General features: G+C 44.9%; 1 protein-coding gene across 2 annotated transcripts in view; it reads left to right on the top strand.

Annotated features, from left to right (window-relative positions):
- The first annotated feature begins 8410 nt into the window (after positions 1-8410).
- Positions 8411-20744, top strand: part of LOC119159713 (uncharacterized) — a 60057-nt gene continuing 47723 nt past the window's right edge. The window contains exon 1 of one of the 2 annotated variants that reach the window (XM_075890014.1): positions 8411-8638. In XM_075890014.1, the coding sequence (XP_075746129.1) occupies positions 8566-8638 (73 nt within the window). In that variant the 5' untranslated portion in view covers positions 8411-8565. The remainder of the gene's footprint in view (positions 8639-20744) is intronic. The other variant, XM_037412543.2, reaches the window with a different exon arrangement.

Here is a 20744-nt window from a genome sequence, read left to right as displayed (position 1 = left end):
TCACGTTGAACTTCATTGATTGATATGTGAGGTTTAGCGTCCCAAAACCACCGTATGATTATGAGATACGCCATAGTGGAGGGCTCCGGAAATTTCGACCACCTAGGGTTTCTTACAGTGCATGCAAATATGACTACACAGGCCTACAGTTTTTTCGCCTTCATCGAAAATTCGACCGCCACAGCTGAGATTCGGTCCTGCAACCTGCTGGGAAGCAGCCGAGTATTTTAGCAACTAAACCACCACGGCAGCGCTACATCTCTGGCTTTCTTACCTCTGACGAAGAAGCCGGTCTGACTTCAAAACGTCGCGTTTCTGAATGCCATTTTTGTTTGGAGCTTTGTATTTGCCTCATTTCTATCTTGCCCCGCCACGGTCGCCTAGTGGCCAAGGTACTCGGCTGCTGAACCGCAGGTCGCGGGTTCGCATCCAGGCTGCGGAGGCTACATTTCCGATGGAGGCGTTAATGTTGTAGGCCCGTGTGCTCAGATTTGGGTACACGTTGAAGAACCCCAGGTGGTCGAAATTTCCGGAGCCCTCTACTACGTCGTCTCTCATAATCATATGGTGGTTTCGGGACGTTAAACCACACATATCAATCAATCGATTCCTATCTCAAAAAGTAGACTTCTGCCAAATGTTCACCTTTGAACTTCACAGTCACGGAAAATCGTTCACTGCCAACATATCTTAAAATTTAAGCGGGTCTTACTGGACCATATATAAATAACTCGCCTGTATTCATTTACGTTTAAGCTAGGCCGACGTGCGACGTAATTCCTTGACGGTGAGCATCACTTGTTCCTACATAAACACATTGATGAAAAGTACTTCCATCAACTGAGCGAGAGACATAAAATAGTGGGCTAGACAAACAGCGCGTAAGCCAAGATCAGTTCTCGGATAGCTTACAATCACTCATGTGCTTTCAAGATGTAGATGCATAAGGGGCAGTGATTCCTTTATGAGTCAGCAGAAATATTGATGTGGCCCATTTGTCTTACCCGAAGCTTGGAGCTGTGCATGCGCGTTCTCAATCTCGGTAATTGCTATACAGTAAAATAAGTTTCTTGGCATCGTGCCACGTTGTACGTTGTTCCGTCTTGTGCTCAAATAAACAAACAAAAAGTACTTCAATAAAATATAAAAAAGCCTAGATTAAGTTGAAGGATAAGAGAGTTCAGCGCAAGCGTCGTTTGAACGCTTGCTGACACAATGCAGGAGTGTGTCAATTATAGGTTAAAAAATTTAAGTTTTGGAATCAATCTTCGCTCTAATTTCTTTTTTACTTTTACAAATTCATTTTTGAATTTGAATGCGCCGCTTCATTGCTTGTGTTCTAATACAGTTTATTATTCTATTAAGAAATTCGCCCTGTTTTTTTTCTTTTAAATAGGCCAATCATAACTTTTTATTAAAGAAGTCTTTCATGAAAACTTTCCGGTTCCCTGCGTGGGTGTGCGCCACAGATTCAAGGAACTTGACTTGAAAGCTGCTAAATAGTGTCCGTATTTCCGAAAAATGGTTTACGATAAACGTTTTCATAAAATGATTTTCCAACCAATCACAATGCAGGGCACATCAGCCAAGCCGGCTGTCCAACGGGAAAACCCTCTTGCGGAACGGAACATTTATCAATTTGTGACTAGGAGGGATGCGGAGGAAAGATAGAAGAGGTGATGAATTTGATACGAACGAGAGGTGGACCTGATCCATCACGCTCGACTTTTGCGATCGGAAAGCAGAGCGAAAAATTCGGGCGATGTGAGATGACTTTGTAAACGCCATAGAACAGAGGGAAAACGGCTAACGTCGGGACACTGCTGTTTTCATACTGCTCTATGCACTGTCTTTCATTAAAAAAATCAAAGTCGGCGCATTCTCATGTTTACCGCAGAGGTCGTCTGCGCTTTAGTTTCATTCGTCTGGATCCGGGAAAAACGAGAAGCTTCGTTTCTGCGTCACGTGTTGAATTATTAAATGGCTGCGGGGGTCATGAATTTCGAAAAACTTCGGTGCAACACAACAAAATAGGGCGTCGGGCAGTCGAAAACTTGGCACAGAGCCCGAGATTATTTCTATATGTCTACTTGCATGCCATTTTTGATATTGGGAGCGCATTTATACTTTATTTCTTTGTTCGTTATCCATACAAAAAACAAACACGAGCAGTTATTCTTAGAAACCAGTTGTTGCGATCAATGCAATTAGATATCTCTTTCCTACCAAAGTTCGGAATATCGAATTAAAGCGGGAGCTTCCGCAAAATGCGTCAGACTTTTGCGTTTCAGAGCAGCGTCCGCGACAGCATAAGCCACGCGGGCTCTTCCAACTGAATCCGGCTGATGGGAGACGCGCTTTGGGGAGCATCCTATCGCTCAACTACTCGCCCTAAACGACCGTCTTCCTGTTTCGCCAAATCGGATTTAGTCCACCGAAACAGAGAAGCACGAAATCAACGACAACGAACGCAAAACTACGCCATTTTTTTTTTTCCAAGGGAAGAGAATGTCGCATAGCACGTGTACTTTCCTGTACAGAGGCCCGTAGTTGGCGCTAAAGCAAGACACCAAACTGTTGGCCCAAGAAAGCCGCCAGATACAAGGTCTATTCAAGTAGGTCGCGAAAAGCGGTTCGGAAGCTATTGCCAGCGACATCAGCATGGGGAGCTATGGGAGCTGCGATTGAAGCGCGAGCCCCGCCGCGGTGGTCTAGTGGCTAAGGTACTCGGCTGCTGACCCGCAGGTCGCGGGTTCAAATCCCGGCTGCGGCGGCTGCATTTCCGATGAAGGCGGAAATGTTGTAGGCCCGTGTGCTCAGATTTGGGTGCACGTTAAAGAACCCCAGGTGGTCGAAATTTCCGGAGCCCTCCATTACGGCGTCTCTCATAATCATATGGTGATTTTGGGACGTTAAACCCCACAAATCAATCAATTGAAGCGCGACTTTATGTGTGGAGGGAACAAACACTAACAGGGAAAAACCTAACTTTATTCAAAGTTGCAGCGTTCGCGATGTTTTACAAATGACATTTCTTTCCCCCGAGCAATATCATGCAGGAGTAATGAGCATAAATTGTAGGGCAGTTTTATTATTATTACAATTTTTTTTTCTTTTCTGGCGCCCTCTACTCACGCTATTATTAGTCAGTGCAGCCCTTGCACTGCATGGAAAGGCACGCTCGTAAAATTCGTCTGCGATGGCGCAGACTCTCACGTGGTTTAGTGTTCCCCTTGCTTCCGTTCTGTGCTGTGCTTGAAGTTGTGAGCTGCATTTTCATCGTTGGTGACCGTCTTGATTGCAGTGTGCAACGGGCAGCGGAACGATGCGGATTACATTTAACGCCGAGTGCTTTCGTGGGTACCAGCGTGTGTAAACAATGTGCTGTGCAAGCATGCTGTAGCCACAAACGTATGTCTGGCGACCCATGCCTTCTAGATAAAAACAAGGCTAATGTTTCGTTATACGGTGCTCACTGGACTTTCATGCAGCAGTATTCCTGTAGTCAGGTTTCTTTCCTTACATGCAGTGCCTACTATTATTCCCATTATCAATGAGCAGATCGCCGAGTTATCTATCGCGCTACAATTCACGTGTCTGCATAGCAAAATGCAAAATAGCATAACGCATGTAGTGTCCGCAGACTTTTTGTGTTTATTATTATTGTGTGCAGTGTAATAAATTTGAGGTATTGTGACCATTCAATAAACCTGGAACGTAATAATTTTGACGTGACTATGCTTCATTTCTTCCTGATAGATCTGCAGAACACAATGATTGTACACGCTAAAGGACCTGGGTATCGTGAGGCAAATTAGCAACGCTGCAGAGATGACAGGTATGCGCTGTTGGTTGCTTTCACTTATCTGCGGAGGATGCTACGAACTCCGAATAAAAGTTCGAATACGAAGTTTCTTGTAAAGCCGAGGCAATGTGAACGCAAGTAGACTTAAACATCACTATCAAATCGTAAGTTGGTATTATTTTAGCTGGCGTTGACTCGGAGCGCACTCGAGGAGGACTCGCTGGCGATTTCCTTAGCGCGAATTGTTAGCGATCAGGGGCCAAGAAAAAGTAATTTTACATGAAATTTTGCGCTTGCGCACACAAAAATGGGGTCCCGTGTTTACTTGCTATTGCGTCACATCCGAATTTTTTTAGGGGCGAAGCTCTTTATAACGGCACCCGTTCGTCCCCTGTAGGATGTAACAAGTATAACATTTTGACCTCCAAGGTGGTGCCGGTGAGAGACTTCTTCTGTGCGTTGTTGAACAATAAAAAATAATGCTCAATGTACATGTCAATGGCTGCTAATAGGGAATGAGAGACAGGAGCATTTGGCTTTTAGTTAACGCGCAGGCTGCGATCACCATTAGCAGTCATTAGCATGTACATTGAGCACTATCTGACTGAAAAAGTTTGCTACGTCATACTCGCTTGGCGTAACCTCCTTGGTTTTCCAAAGGTTTAGCGAGCGTTCGGCCGCAGTGCCATGAATACAGTGAACTAGTATATACCATGAACTCGAGGTGGTTAAAGGTGGGAAGTGGACCCGAAGCGCAAGCCGTAAGAAAGTGTGCGTGTGCCACCTCTCGTTTAGTCATTGGAATGTCCGCTGGATGGCGGTGCTTCTATATGGGGAATATAGCAGAAGCTTCCAGGTTTATTTTATGCGGACGATATCGTCTTATTTGTGGACAGTCGAGATGATATACAGCAGCTGGCGAATATATGCGGAAGGGAAGGTGAAGCTCTTGGACTAGGATTCAGTGTAACGAAGTGTGGATTGATGGTATTCAATGATCCCTGTGATCAGACGGTGTCCATACAAGGCCAAGAAATACCGAGGGTAAGTGAATACAAGTACCTTGGAGTATGGGTAAATGAGAGTGATAGATACATGGAGGTACAGGAAAAAGCCTCGGCAGCAAAAGGAAAGAGGAATGCGGCAATAATGAAGCACAGAGCGTTGTGGGGATACAATAGGTATGAGGTGCTTCGAGGTCTGTGGAAGGGTGTAATGGTTCCAGGGCTTACTTTTGGGAACTCAGTGGTGTGCATGAGGGCAGAGGTGCAATCGGGAATGGATGTAAATCAAAGGACTGTGGGACGCCTCGCGTTGGGTGCTCACGGGAAGACGACAAACGAGGCTGTAAAGGGCGATATGGGGTGGGCAGGTTTTGAGGAATGGTTCCAGGGCTTACTTTTGGGAACTCAGTGGTGTGCATGAGGGCAGAGGTGCAATCGGGAATGGATGTAAATCAAAGGACTGTGGGACGCCTCGCGTTGGGTGCTCACGGGAAGACGACAAACGAGGCTGTAAAGGGCGATATGGGGTGGGCAGGTTTTGAGGCGAGGGAAGCGCAGAGCAAAATAAGGTTCGAAGAAAGGCTAAGAAATATGAAGGAGAGTAGATGGGCAGAGAAGGTGTTCCGTTATTTGTATAGGAAGAGCGTGGACAGACAGTGGAGAATAAGAACTAGAAGACTCACTAGTAAATATACGGCTGGTATTGTGAGCCATATGTCAACAAAGAGCGTTAAGGGAAAAGTCAGGGAGGCGGAGAGGATTTACTGGATGGCAGCTATGGAGAAAAAACCGGCTCTGAGTAACTACCGAAAGGGCAAAAATGAAATAAGGAGGGAGGCATTTTACGATAATTCAAGGGGAAGCGCTTTACTGTTTGAAGCGAGATCGGGTTGCCTTAGAACGCGTAGTTATAAAGCAAGATTCAGTAAAGAAGAAGAACAATGCACATGCTGCGGGAAAGATAAGGAAACGGCGGAGCATGTTCTGATTGAATGTGGAGATATCCTCCCAGGTGTACGTTTGGGCACGAGCCTACAGGAAGCCTTGGGTTTTAGGGACAACAATGGAAAGCTGAACACACCCGCGATTGAAATAAGTAAGAGACGGTTAGAGTATTGGTGGCAGAAAATTAGAGAGAAAGGACAAAAATAAATATTGGAAAAATAAAATATGGACAGTGTGCCGTAAATGGCAGAGAACTTAAGCTGAAAATTTACCTTTTTTTCCATTAAGATAGAATTTATCGAAGTAGAGGCATTAGGCCAACATAAAAAAAAAAGGAAAAAAGGTTTTTTTTTTTTGTCGAGCCTGGTGGCATACTTGTCACCACCCCGTTATAAAGGGGACGCTCATAGCATCCATCCATCCATCCAATATATGATGAAAAGATGCGAGATGGTGGTACTTGGAGTGTTGAATAGATGGACGAACGGACACATAGACAGATGCATGGATGGACGCATGGACGAACGCAGGGACGGACGCACGAACAGACGCACGCACGGACGGGCTGATGGACGCATGGACGGACACACTGACGGACGCATGAACGGACGGAAGCAAGAACGAATGGACGGACGAATTCTTCGCCCCACTCTCCATCATTCACTCCGTGGATATGCTGCCATTTTTTTTTGTTTCACCAGAAGTATTTCCTTCTCACAGGGAGGGGGCAGATGAACAACAAGAGAGAAGGCAAGGAGGTTAACCAGGCACATGCCCGGTTTGCTACCCTACGCTGGGGGAATGGGAAGGGGAGCATAAAGATGAGAGAGAGAGGAAAGAGAAGAGAAAGAGAGAAAAAAAGATTGTCAGTCAATGGGCTGACGCGTATGCAGCGGTGGCACTACACAAAAGTTAAAGGTGGTCACGTAGGCCTATAGTCCTCAGAAAGCACAAGACAACTTTTACTGCTTTTTGAGCCGACGAAAAGCGAGGACGGTGTTCAAGTAGCATCTCCATAGAGAGTGGCTAATCGTCCACTTGTCGCAATACGTCCGAAAGCTTCTGTCTTTCAGAGGCAAACCGAGGGCAACGGCATATCAGATGGTCGATGTCTTCTTTGGTGCAGCAGACGTCGCATTCCGCATTGTCGGTCAATCCGATGAGGGTTCTATATGCTTTTGTGAAGGCAACCCCCAAACATAGGCGACAAAGAAGCGAAGCTTCACGTCGACGAAGTCCGGATGGAGGTCGAAGTTCCAGTCGAGGGTTTATTTGGTAAAGTCTCGTATGTCTTATGCTCAGGATGTTCCACTCCAGCAGACAGAGACTACGTGCCAGGTGACGAAGTTGCTTCGCAGCGTCAGTCCTTGATGAAGGAATTGGAAGGGTGTGCTCTTCTTGGTGCGATGTGCGAGCCGCGTTGTCTGCGGAAATGGCGCTAAGCCCTATGAGCTGCTTATCAGCAACCATTTTCTGAACGTATGGGTATAGTATGGGCTTCTGTGGAGCTTTCGTTACCACTTGTATCTACATTGCCGGATACGCCGCAAGCTATGGCTACCGCTGGGCATGCAGACGTGTGATATTGTGATTTTTTCCGTGCCGTTACTACGATCCTGTAGCAACTGGAATTTAAGTGCTGCGCTTACTCTTGAGTGCACGTGACAAGTGACAAGCTGCTTGCCCTTCACAAAGAGTCGTGTACGCTTGTGCCGCCGTGATTTACGGGATCCCAGACAATCGGTGTAGCGGTACACGAGCCGTCAAGGCCGTGGACTTCCATGTCGAGGTTAACTAAAGAAGACCGACATTATCAGTGTTGAAAGTGGTCATTTTTACCTGAATACTTGGTTGTGAAAGCGACTATTCAGGATGCTAACGAATGTGTGCACGCACCTGTTGATGCAAGCTGCTTCGGTGCGCATTAACAATTGTTGAAGATATACTTCCCAAAACCACGATGTGATTATGAGAGACCCCCTTAGCGCACCGCAATTTGACACCCCCCCCCCCCCGGGTTTCGTTAACGTGCTCCTAAATTTAAGTACGCGCTCCTCGAGCGTTGTGCCTCCGTCGAGTGCGTCTGCCGCGGGCGACCTTCAGTTCAGCGCTCAGACCAGGACCAATACCGCAGACCACTGCAACGGGAGTGCATAAAGGACTCTTATACGAACTTGGCGTAACATTTTAGTGGCAGCAAAGAAGCCGCAAAGCATTTGAGTATGGATCGGCATGTTGTTCTCTTGCACGAGCAAGTCTATGTTATCATTGTTAAAATGGCGTGTAAACAAAGAAGAAATACCCCCCTCCCCCCCACACACACATATACGCACGCACGCGCACAAATAAACGAAACACGACAGTATGTAGTACTTGGCTTGCCCGGCGAGACGTGGCAGTCGCTCCACGTGTTGCACTGGTCATAACACGAGGTCGTAAACACGGCCTGAGGGACGCAAAATAACAAGAAACGCTTGAGAGACAAACGGCCGCATCGGCTCTTTCAGGACAGTGTGCAGCAGACACGTGCCGTGGCGTCGCCCTTTCCAGCGGTGACGAAGCATTCTCCTTTCCGCTCGAGAATGCTTGAAGCCACACGAAGTCGCATACTCCTTTGTCACGGCTGTTGTTTCAGGCGCTACGTCACGCGATGACGACCCTGGTTTCGTGAACTGAGGAAACGCTTTCTTGACGAGGCGAGAATTAACGATGTCATTGTTGGCCTGAGAGCTTGCTCGGCCTCCGCGATGACAACCCTCTGCGCCGCACCACCAAGAAAAGCGCTTTCTGCGCGAGGAAAGTAGCTGCCCGATGACGCCAGGAAGCTGCATCGCCGAAGCCCGAAACATCGATTCAATGCCATTTGTGTCCGGGCGCTTTACAGGTGGGAGTGTGTGCTTTAACCAAGCATGCTTGCCTGTAGTCACAACGTGCTGTGCGTCTCTGAGCACGCAACCCCCTATATTCGGTCATGCGCGTGCATTGCTATGACAGTGTATCTCACGCGCAGGAATTATCAGCGTCCCCTTCTCAACGATCCGGGAAGCAAGGATAAGTGCTCGTTTAAAGCGTTGCTAGTACGCGTAATACCCCTGTCACACGTGGCAACTTAAGTGCACTTTGAGCGAGTGTACTTACGCTCACAAGGTGTCATTTTGGCGGTTAGCTGCTATATACACGAGAAAGCGAAGTGTACTTTAGGAATGAATACAGTGGCGATTGTTGGGTTTGTAGCGCAATGTATATATGTTACTTTTGCACCCGTGTCTCATCGTCCGACCACGCTGTCTTCATGGAAGTAGCACCAGTGGCACACACCATTGTAAACGACTAGAGAACGACCCGCCTACACATGTACTGGTGTGCCTGGAAGTAAACAACGCGACGTACGTGGTCATTGCCCAGCATGTGCTGCCGCATTCCCGTAGCGGACGTGGCTGCAAACTGACCGAGGTTGAGAGTAGCGAGAATATTTATGGCTTGTTTGAGTATATAGCAAAACCCCTTATAACTAAACAATAGTTAAAAATAAATATGAGCGCCACTTTAGGCAACAGCATATTTCTGTGCAAGCCACAGGTACCTCGGCTACATACTTGGTCGCAGCGAAGTGAGGTTGGAAAACGCACTTGCCGGAAAGCGTACTTTGCAGCGAGTGGCGAGTGACACTAAACTTGCTCGTGTGACAGCGCGCAAATGACACTCGCGGCTAAGTGCACTCGCGCGAAGTGCACCTAGGTTGCCACGCGTGACAGGGATATTAGATATTCTTAATTTTTCAAGGGCGAAGCTCCTTAAGGCGTGGGTTTGCACATCTCATGTATGTAGTATTAGTAAGTAGTCAACTCTAGTTTAGTTCTTAGAGTGTTCACTAGAGGGCGGTAGTTGTAGTTGATAAAAAGATGTTATAAAATTAGGTGGTGGTACTTCCGTGCTTCTGTCCGTCCGTCTGCCTGTCTGTCCGTCCGTGCGTCCGTCTGTCTGTTCATCCACGCTTCCGTCCGTTCTTGCTTCCGTACGTCGATACATCCATGCGTCCGTCAGTTCGTTGGTGTTTCCGTCTGTCCGCCCGGACCCTTCGCCCTACTCATCATCATTCACTCCGCGGATATGCTGTGATTTTTTGAAATGCTTTTATGGTATTGATACATGATGGAGAGAACAAAATTGTGTTGAATGTAGACACGGTATCACGGACAGACAGTCGGACGAAAGTGGGTAGTGATAACTGATAACCTCACAAATGGTGTCGCCCGAAAGCGGGTGAATTACGTTGTTTTGACGTGAGAATTTCCTCACTTGATGGCTCAGGTGAAATCCGTCGTACATAAACCAATCAAGAGCTTACTTTCTCACGACGTCATGTCAACGGACTGCTGACGTCACGAATTGCTTCGACAAGACGGGAAACGCTAGAAGAGAATGACGTGCTCGCTCTTTGTATTTCCAAAATTTACTTACGACAGTTTTGCCATGACACGTAAATTTATGGTAGAAGATTTTTTATGGAACATCAGTAGAAATCTGTAAATTTTAAATTTTAGTCCTTCCGCTTACTTTTTGCAAACTCAGCCCTGATATTATTATTCTATACCGTAGAGTACTATACCTTTCATAAAGTAGTGAAAATAATGATTCCGAGATTACTTGCGTCGCGAAGGTGTTTCACACTTCGAGTGTTTTCACACTCGTCGTTTGGCTTATAGATGGCGCTGACTGTCACTCCTACTTCTAAATTCACATATAAACCCAAAAAAGTGGATGGAGGAAAGGCCGCTGTGATAGCTCAGTGGTTAGAGCATCGAACGCGTTATTCGAAGGTCGTAGGTTCGATTCCTGCTCACGGCTGGTTATTTTTTCATCCACTTTTCTTTCTTCTTATTTACATTCAATTGGTTCTAATAACTTCCCCTGTACATTCCTTGGCATTACTGTCTGTTAGATCTCATTAATATTGTGTTAAAACACGGAAAAACGAGCCCTTAGGTATACACTTCACTTCTTTCCCTTATATATATATATATATCACGTCAGCGCTCACAATATATATATATATATATATATATATATATATATATATATATATATATATATATATATATATATATATATTGTGAGCGCTGACGTGGTCTCATAATATATATATATATATATATATATATATATATATATATATATATATATATATATATATATATATATATATATATATATACGTTCGCCCGGAGCCCAACGACGAAGGCCTGCCGGACATAACTACAATCTGCGCACTTCATCAGTGCCACCTTCCTTAAAGTACGAAAACTTGCTGATAAACGAATTAGGCATGAAATGCATAAATCAACATTGCAAGTGTACCTTCGTGCTAGAATAGCCCCCAAGGGTATGACACTCTCCCTCACACTAGCCGCTACAAACCTAGACGAACATGACCAAATAACATAAAAAATGTCCTACTGGAGGCATCTCTTAAATTAATAGAAATCGCTCTAAGTTACAGTGATAAGCACGCAAAGAAACTGGTCGCTATGACCAACACCATTCTTCGCCACAACACTTTATCGAGCGAAGAAATCACCCGATTAAAAGAATTTGAACGGAATAAATACCAAGCCATCATGACCACAAAAATTCATAAACTCTTTAGAGACCATGTGCCCAACCCCACGTTCCCTGATATAGTTCCTTATCACTACAACACCACCACCCAGGAAACCACTAATGGTACGAACGAGCGCCCATCTATGAACACACCCTGTGACACTGTGGTTGTAAACCTATCGGACGCGAGCTTGTCACTTGACGAAGAAAAACTGCTATCTAAGGGACTAAGCTTCTGCCCGACCACAAAATGTTTTGATGAATTCCACTTGCTCCGAGACCTCGACAACTTCGCTAGAAGCTTAAAGTTGCGCGAATATTTCTTGGACAGGTCTTCTAACCACGAAACAATCCACCGTCGTAAAACAAATGATTGGACACCGAACAGTAATCGAGACAAGTGCCTGGACCTTTATATCACCGCAGTACAGAAAGATATAGCACACGAATACCATTGACAGAAAGGAAACCGAGAAAACTTGACAAAATTTGAAAAAATGAGTATGAGAAATCTGGCATCTAGGACAGACATAACAATAAAACCCGCTGACAAAGGAGGAGCAATTGTAGTCCTTAATACAACCAACTATTTAGAAGAAGCATACCGCCAACTAGACGATTCAAGATTTTACGAACGCCTCCTATGCAGGTGATCCGACAGACGAATACAAACGTATCGTATTAACAGAACTAAAGAAACTGTTGGATGCAGAAAAGATAACCAACACTGACCCCAAATTGATGCGAGCAGCATACCCTCGTCCAGGTCGCTTCTACATCCTCCCAAAAGTTCATAAACCCGGTAACCCAGGTCGACCAATCATATCAGGCATCGGTACAATAACTGAACCCCTATCAGGGTACGTGGACAAACTAATAAGCCACATTCCATGCACCCTCGCGTCGTACATAAAAGACACCACACATTTCTTCGAGACATTGCAGGTCTGTGTGTGCCGAAAAACTCGTTCTTGGTTACTCTTGATGTCTCCTCATTGCATACAAATATTCCTCACGATGACGGCATAGCTGCATTACAAAATATGTACGCAAACCACAGACAATCTAACACCCCAGATTTCTCTGCCATCGCAACTTTGACGAGGATGGTCCTCGAATTAAATTCATTCGAGTTTAACCAAGAGTATTTTCGACAAATCAGCGGGATCGCTATGGGCACCAAAATGGCACCTAATTATGCCAACATATTTATGGGAAAGCTAGAATCAGAATTTCTTGCACAAAATTTCTTAAAATCACTGTTATACAGAAGATACATAGACGACATCTTTCTTATTTGGACCCACAGTGAGGACGAACTTCTCAGCTTTATGGACACTTACAATGCTGTACATCCGAACATACACTTCACACACACATACTCGCAAGTAACCGTAAATTTTCTTGATGTCACCATAATGATAGAAGAGGACAAGCTCACTACAACTCTATATCGCAAACCAACGGATCGACAACAATACCTCCATTACCAAAGCGATCACCCGCGCCACTGTAAAAACAGTATACCATACAGCCAGGCTCACCGGTTTAAGCGAATCTGCTCAAGAGACGCTGATTTTGACACGAGCTCACAGAGGCTAAAACTTATGCTCGAGAAACGAAAATACCCCCACATGTAATTGAGGACGCTGTTCAAAAAAGCGAGAAACGAAAATACCCCCACATGTAATTGAGGACGCTGTTCAAAAAAGCGAGAATACTGAAGCGTGATGACTTACTTATGAAGCGACCACCGCAAGAAGACCCACAACGAACAAACCTCTGCTTGAATCACAGCACAAACTTCCCCAATGTAAACAAAATCCTTAAACGACATTACAACATTCTGGAACAAAGTGAACGTCTGAAACGCGCATTCCCATCCGCTCCAGGCGTCGTTTACCGACGACCACGCAACCTCAAATACACACTTGTCCACTCTCAAATCAATACCTCACCGCCCAATAATTCATGTCGACCTTGTTTAAAGTCACGATGTCTTGTATGTAAGGCGATGCGAGAAACACACAAAGCAACCAGCACACAATCCAAGTTTTCAATTAACATACGAGGAAACCTAACATGCGATTTTTCTAATGTGATATACCTACTCGAATGCAACGTGTGTGGTATGCAGTACATTGGACAAACAGAAACACCATTTAGGATTCGCTTCAATAATCACAGAGCCCATGCGAAATCAGCCCCAAGTTTACCTCCATCAAAACATCTCAATCTTCCCGACCATGCATTCGACAAACTATCAGTAACGCTCTTAGAGACGGGATTCAAATTAAATTGAGAACTTGAACAACGAGAGTCGTACCTTATCCTCCGATTTAACACCCTCGATGAAGGAATAAATGAGAATCCTGGTACATTTGCAGCAATTAAAGCATTAGAAAACAATAACGGCAATAATGAAAATAGTAACTGAGTTCACGGCTCTGCAGCTGCCAAGGGCACTGGACAACTCAAAACAATTCCAAGTGTAACTACTCTTCCTAAGAACAGCTGTCGTCTGTTTTCTGTTTTATTTCTCTACCCAATCAATTGTGCCATGCATGACAAGAACAACAGCAACCCTGTGCACAGCCGGGAGGCCCCTACTGCACGTGTAATCCAGAAGCGGGCAAGGAATTCGCATTGCACCCGCTTACCAGCCTCTGCCGCAATACGCGGCACCCCTCTTTCTACGACGAAATGTTGACGGGGCGCCGAGTAGTTAAAGGCTTAAACTACCTAAAAAGCTCTTTTTTTGCCCCACACCGAACCGCCAGAGCCAGGAGGCGCCGTCTGGTCGGGAAGAATGCGTTAGTGAAAGGAAGCATACGCAGACCGCTGACATCAGAAAGGTGAAGGGGAGAAAGGGGAGAGAGATGAAGAGGTAGTGGAAGGAAGAGTGGAAGGGGGGTGCCCGGGGGAGTCCACATCATATTCTTTTTCTCTTTTTTCTTCGTTTTTCTTTTTTTCCTTTTCCTTTTCTTTTTATTTTTCTTTTTTCTGTCTTTTTTCCTCTTTCCCTTTGATTTGAGATTGTATAAAGCTGAGGACCAACAAACTGTACCTTTAATCCTCATGAAGGCAAGACTCTAGGCCGAAACGTCGAAATAAACCACGTTGTGACCGCTCACGGAGGATCTACTTGACTATATATATAGTGTGTGTGTGCGTGTGTGATTTCTTTTCTAATCTGTGTACAAGGTATTCGTTTGAAGAATACACTTGCTCACGCATTCCAGCAATAATATTGCTTTGTCATTTGATCCTGCTTTCCCTCTTCCATCACGACATGGCGCCACGTCAAATCAAACACGATGCTGCAAATGTTGCAACTTCAGCGATAATTTCTGTAGAATATACAGAAACTTCGATGCAGTACGTTTACACGAATGCACCATGTGGTTTTCTCACACGCCTGACTTAAAGCTTCGATGATGCAATAACGATAGAAACGACGTGTTTTGTGACAAGGTTCGAACTACGGTTAACCTTGTGAAGCAGCACTCATCCTTTATGAGTCTTTATTTTTTTCTCGAAAATAATGAGGCTCTCTCGTTTTTTTTTTTAATTTAAGTGCAGTAAGGTGAACGGCTCGGTTCTCTCTGATCTTCGAGATCAAAGAAAATCCTTCTCCTACAGTGTATTCTGTTTCATATTCGACGTATTGATGTTCTGTTTGCTATCTATGCATGCGTACATTGGCATACATACATACATGCATACACATACATACATACATACATACATAGATACATACATACATACGTACGTACGTACGTACGTACATACATACATACATACATACATACATACATACATACATACATACATACATACATACATACATACATACATACATACATACATACATACATACATACATACATACATACATACATACATACATACATACATACATACATACATACATACATACATACATTTAACCCTGACGACAGCTCTTCACTTCCTGCGCCTGTCTCCCCTTTACGGGTTTCTGCCAAACTCAGTCGTGTTGGTTGGCTTCCTTCCCAGTCACTTAATCATGGAGCTGTTCATGACGCTCACCGACTCAGCAAGTCGGCGTAACTTATAACTAAGAAGGTTTCGGTGGATCTAACCTCGAAACGAATACAATTTCAGAAATTGGGCAAACTTCCACCGTTTGCTTGCACCACCAAGTTTCCGCTTCGAACGTAGACTTGTTGACTCGGCAGGGAGAAAAAAAATGCTTATACGCATAGAGCGGTTCTTTCGTAAACAGAGCAGCCATATAAATACCTCGGAAGTTAACCAGGAAGTTTTTTACGGACCTGGTACTGCACTAAAACTGGTTTATTTTAATAAACTTATTATTACTATCATTTGTACATCTGCTATACCCCCTCCCCTCAGATTTACGCAGGGATAGATACAATACAGACAGGCAAAAAATAGTAATACATTCGACAGCTTGGTATAGCCCAAAGAATAAATAAAATGTTGGAAGATCCCACGTACAGTGGGAATCGATAATATGCGAAGCAGGAATGAGAAATGTCGGTGTGTCACTTTAAAATCAGCACAACGTTAGGAGGTGGAGGTAAATGATGCCGTATATGACTCTCGTGTCATGATTATCATGTTTGGATGTGTCGTTTCCCTTCGTCATCTATTCACGTCATGTGATACCAAATTTAGCATGTGGAGCTAGCGAAACGGCTGCGAGCACGCTATTAGCGTTGTATGTTGTCATGTTCTTACATGACACGCGTGTAAAGATTACCATGTGTGCACCAGTCATATATTTCGTCTTACATTGACGTTCCATAACACCAAATTTGGTATATGTGGAGCTAGCAAAACGGCCGCGAGCGCAACATGAAGGGCCCAATTATATAGTCCATTGTAGCGTTAACGCACGCGCACGCTGGGCACAGCGACGCAACGTTAGCAGAAGGCGAGCACTCTATAGTCTGACGCCAGGCATGACCGGCGTCCGTCGGCGCGGCCCGACGCCAACCGGCGCATAATTCGCGCCGATGCGTTACCCAGACAACACTGCATCTCCTCTTTTCGTGACGGAGGGACGCCGGACGCACTGAAACGCGCATGTGTCAAAGCAACGCAGCGCAGCACGCGCCTGCGAGTGTATGGCAGGACCGGTGCTTGGCATGGCAACGCTGGCGTGACGCGACGAATTGAACGCCGGCGAGCACGCGCACCGCGTCATGTCGAAACGTATTCGCGCCTTGCCTGTGGTATGTAGTCATGTTCTCACATGACACGCATCTCATGATTATTATGTTTGCACCATTCACATACCTTCGTCATCCATTGGCATCACGTAATACCAAATTGGGCATATACGAAGCTAGCGAAACGGTCGCGAGCGCATCATGAGTGTGGCATGTAATAATGTTGTTACATGACACGCATGTCGTGATTATCATGTTTGGATGTGTCATTTACATATGTCGTCCGTTCGCGTCGCGTAATACCGAGTTTGGTACATGTGAAGCTTGCGAAACGGCCGTGAGCGCATCATGAGCGTAGCATGTAGTCATGTTGTTACATGACACGCATCTGATGTTTATCATGCTTGCACCAGTCACATACCTTCTTCATCCATTGGCGTCACGTAATACCGAGTTTGGTACGTGTGAAGCTTGCGAAACGGCCGTGAGCGCATCATGAGCATGGCATGTAGTCATGTTGTTACATGACACGCATGTCATGATTTTCATGTTAAGGTCTGTCGCTTTTGTTCGCCATGCAACCATGTCATACCATACCAGTTTCGCAACATGCCACGTGAACGAAACCACCGCAAGAGCTGCAGGACCATGAAATGCAAATCATGACATTCATGACATATATGTCATAATTTTCATGTTATGACTATCCAGATATGTTCTTCATACAGTCATAGTATTCCATATCAAGTTTGGTATCGATACCATTATCAAAGCGGCCAGGAGAGCTAAATGTCGTAGGCGGCTAGATAGATAGATAGATAGATAGATAGATAGATAGATAGATAGATAGATAGATAGATAGATAGATAGATAGATACGCTCAAGCTCACCGAAGTTCGCTAAGAAATGCTTTGCATTTAATAAATAACAAGTATCCGAATGTAGTCATATGAACGTTCAGTACTATCCGCGTCAAATGAAACCTGAACAGCGGCAAGCCGTCGGGATGGTATAGTGCGCACCGTCCAGTTATCACCATCGACAGGGGCACTGACACAAAATTTCGCGACTGAGATAGCCTTTGTGGTCGATTACAAAGAACATTCGTATATCATCTGCAAAGTATCAACAGCGAATACAGCTTGGAAGGTATTTTAAAATAATTTTGAAGTTTGTGTGAGCCCTCGACTCCGTCGCGCCATCGACACTGTCGAAGGGAACCCCGAGGTGACCTCCTATTTCCCCCACGTCACCGCGCTGCAGTCAACAAAACAAGTTATAATGACGTTACAGCCGCCATTTTCTTTTTTGCTGCGTTTGTTTCCGCAGTCTATACTTTTTAGCGGCTGGTAGCGAGTGCGTGGCCGTGGCGCATGCTTAGAAAGATCTGTGTTTGGCGACACCATAGAGTTTCCCACAATACTTACTAGAGGGAATTCTGGCGCTAGTGTCTATGGGAGCTGCAACACACGGCGCTTCAGCGAGCATGGGAGTGATGGGTAGTACACACATTTGTCTAAACTTCGTACTTGTGGCCTGCTTTTGGCTCCGTGTGTGTTCGTGTGGCTTGAAGCTGTTTTCTCATGAAACAAAAATCGGGAAATGTTCAGCGATTGCGCTTCACCACCCTATTTTTTTTAATTACCTTTCCAACTTGGGTCACGAAGTGTAAAGGGTTGAATCTTTATTCAAAAGAAAATCGAAACACAGCAATAAACGAAGCCGCAAGTATGATTCGCCGCCCGCAAGTACGAAGACTAGGCAAATGTGTGTACTACCCATCATTCCCATGGTCGCTGAACGATCGCAGCGCCAGAGTGCCCTCTAGTTAATTTTGAGAAACTCTATGGGCGACACTGCAGTACCATTTTCTATTCGAAAGTAATTCATGATGCGTACCATGCGGAAGTATGTAATAGTTCTGTGTGGTGACGTGATCAAGATCTGCCCACGCTAGGTGGCGACAGTTGCACCCAGTTTTCGGAGCTCTCTCAAACCGAAACTGAAACTGATCGATAATGATGGGCCCGTAGGTAATTATCTGTCGCGTGCTGCAGCAAGCGATGTGTCGTGTAATGACTAACATGCCCCCCAGTAACACATTGCAGGAGAAAAACGCGAGGCCATAGTTTTTGTGTCAGTACCCCTTTAAGGGCATAGGCGCAGTAACATGCGTTTTTTTTTTTTGTAATGGATGACCAGCTTTAAACCATGAGGTCATGAAGTCAGTGCACGGGGATCGAACCCGGCTTCGATCACCACTCGGATTCAAAATTGTTTAGCATTTATTTTATTTGTAACTAAATTTCTCAATTTTTCCGTCGTGTAAAATATGACAATTTTTTGCTCACAACCAACGACGTTGACATCGTAATTTCCGCAAAATGAGCTATTTAACGCACTCGCGTTAAAACAGACAATAAATGCAATTTGCATGCAAGTTTATCTACGTCCTGACATTTGAATTTTCATTCATTTATTTATTTTTTCGCTGTTGAACTGCTATTTGAAAGGGGAAGAAAATACCTGCGTCTCGACACGCCCATTGAAGATAGCAAGGAACCTGTAGCGACAAAAACCAGGATTAACAGAAAAAAAAAAACATTGTGAGTGGTTACAATATGCGAGCCTTGCTGTACAATCGAGGTCCGTTACGGAAACAAACTGTATAGCGCGGGCTTGTTTCGCTGACTTTACGTCCATTAGCTGGAAGTCATCTAGTGTCAAATTGAGCTTGACTTCAACGAAGTTTTGTTACCAGACACGCTTTAGAAGTAGACTTAGATAGTTTATTTCCGGGTTTATTAGACGAAAGAGGCAGATAACTCGTTTTGAGGAAAGCTACGTGTTCTGTAATGCGTCGATCGTTGATAATGCGGCTCTAGTGCGTGCAGCCGCTACGCTAACAGAACGATCTGTCAAAAGAAGCTGCCGCCATAAAATAAAACTCTTTGTAATGTAGTCGCGACGAGCGAAAGGTGCGATGTATTGAGTATACAAAAAGAGCAGGACAAGACTGCGCTCTTTGTCCTTGGACCTTCGGGATTTCCACGCTGCGCAACTGCACTGCGATGTCAAACCAGCTAGCTGAAGTTTAAGCTTTTTCCGTACGTCGATTATGCGATGCCACAGCCACCGCTTACCTCGTAACGTACCCTTCTAGCGGGAAGGCTCAGTTTTCTCCCGTAGTTGAGTACGAAGTACTCGAAGTCGTTAAACATTTTTTTCTAAACACAATAAAACAGTCGATATGCGCATGCCTACCGTGAAAAAGAAAAGCTTCTCGTTAAATACACTGGTTATTATTGCCGTCATTTCTGCCGTTTTTCGCGATGTCTATGCAACGGCACACTTAATTTTGTAGAAACCTGATGAACCTGTAAAAGGTATTGCATAGGAACAAAAAGCAAAGTGACGTAGCCTAGATGACCATTAAAAACAAGCTCAGTAGTGTGGCTTTTACTGCACAACATATACACGAAGCGTTTTATACTTGTTTTTACATGTAAGAATGGAAGTCAGTGCATAAGTTTTTGTCTGATACTCCTATTTGCACAGTTTTGTGCTTGTTTACTGCTTTGTGACTGCAGCTGTTATGAAAGAGAACAGTCGGTGCCACAAAGTGGCACCACCATCTCCTTGTACAAACTTATAGGTAGTTGATCAATCAATAAATCAATCAATCAATCAATCAATCAATCAATCAATCAATCAATCGACCAATCAATCGATCGATCGATCGACCAATCAATCAATCACAAAACACTGCACTGACTAGTAGAGAGCGTACGTACAGGCTTCCGTGACGTAGGCCAACAGCTCCGCTTCATCTGCTTGATTTGCATTCGGATGACTTAGTCACTGACGAGACCGAACAGCCTCACGGCATCATCACCGAAACGGCCTTGTTGCGTGGCGCACGACTCGATCGAATCGCTGAGACGCAGCAGCATTCGGAACTCGACCTGCTCTCCCTGTTCGTTGAGACTTGTGCAGCGTTTGCTCAAACACTCGCCAGCTTCCTATGCCGGCCGCCGACCCTATAGACGTGACTCAGAGGCGCCTGGTTCAATTCTTGTTTTTCCCACGTAATGTTGACGACTCATGTTTTTTTTTTTACTGAAACAAAAATTGATGAAGGAGTTGTCGCCATTTCTTCGCTATGGCTATACTCTTTTTTCGCACGGTTGTTAAGATAAAAAAGCAAAA

The sequence above is a fragment of the Rhipicephalus microplus genome, chromosome 1 (assembly GCF_043290135.1).
Source record: "Rhipicephalus microplus isolate Deutch F79 chromosome 1, USDA_Rmic, whole genome shotgun sequence".
NCBI lineage: Eukaryota > Metazoa > Arthropoda > Arachnida > Ixodida > Ixodidae > Rhipicephalus > Rhipicephalus microplus.
Note: the sequence above shows the minus strand (reverse complement) of the source record. Positions and strands in the feature narration are given on the sequence as shown.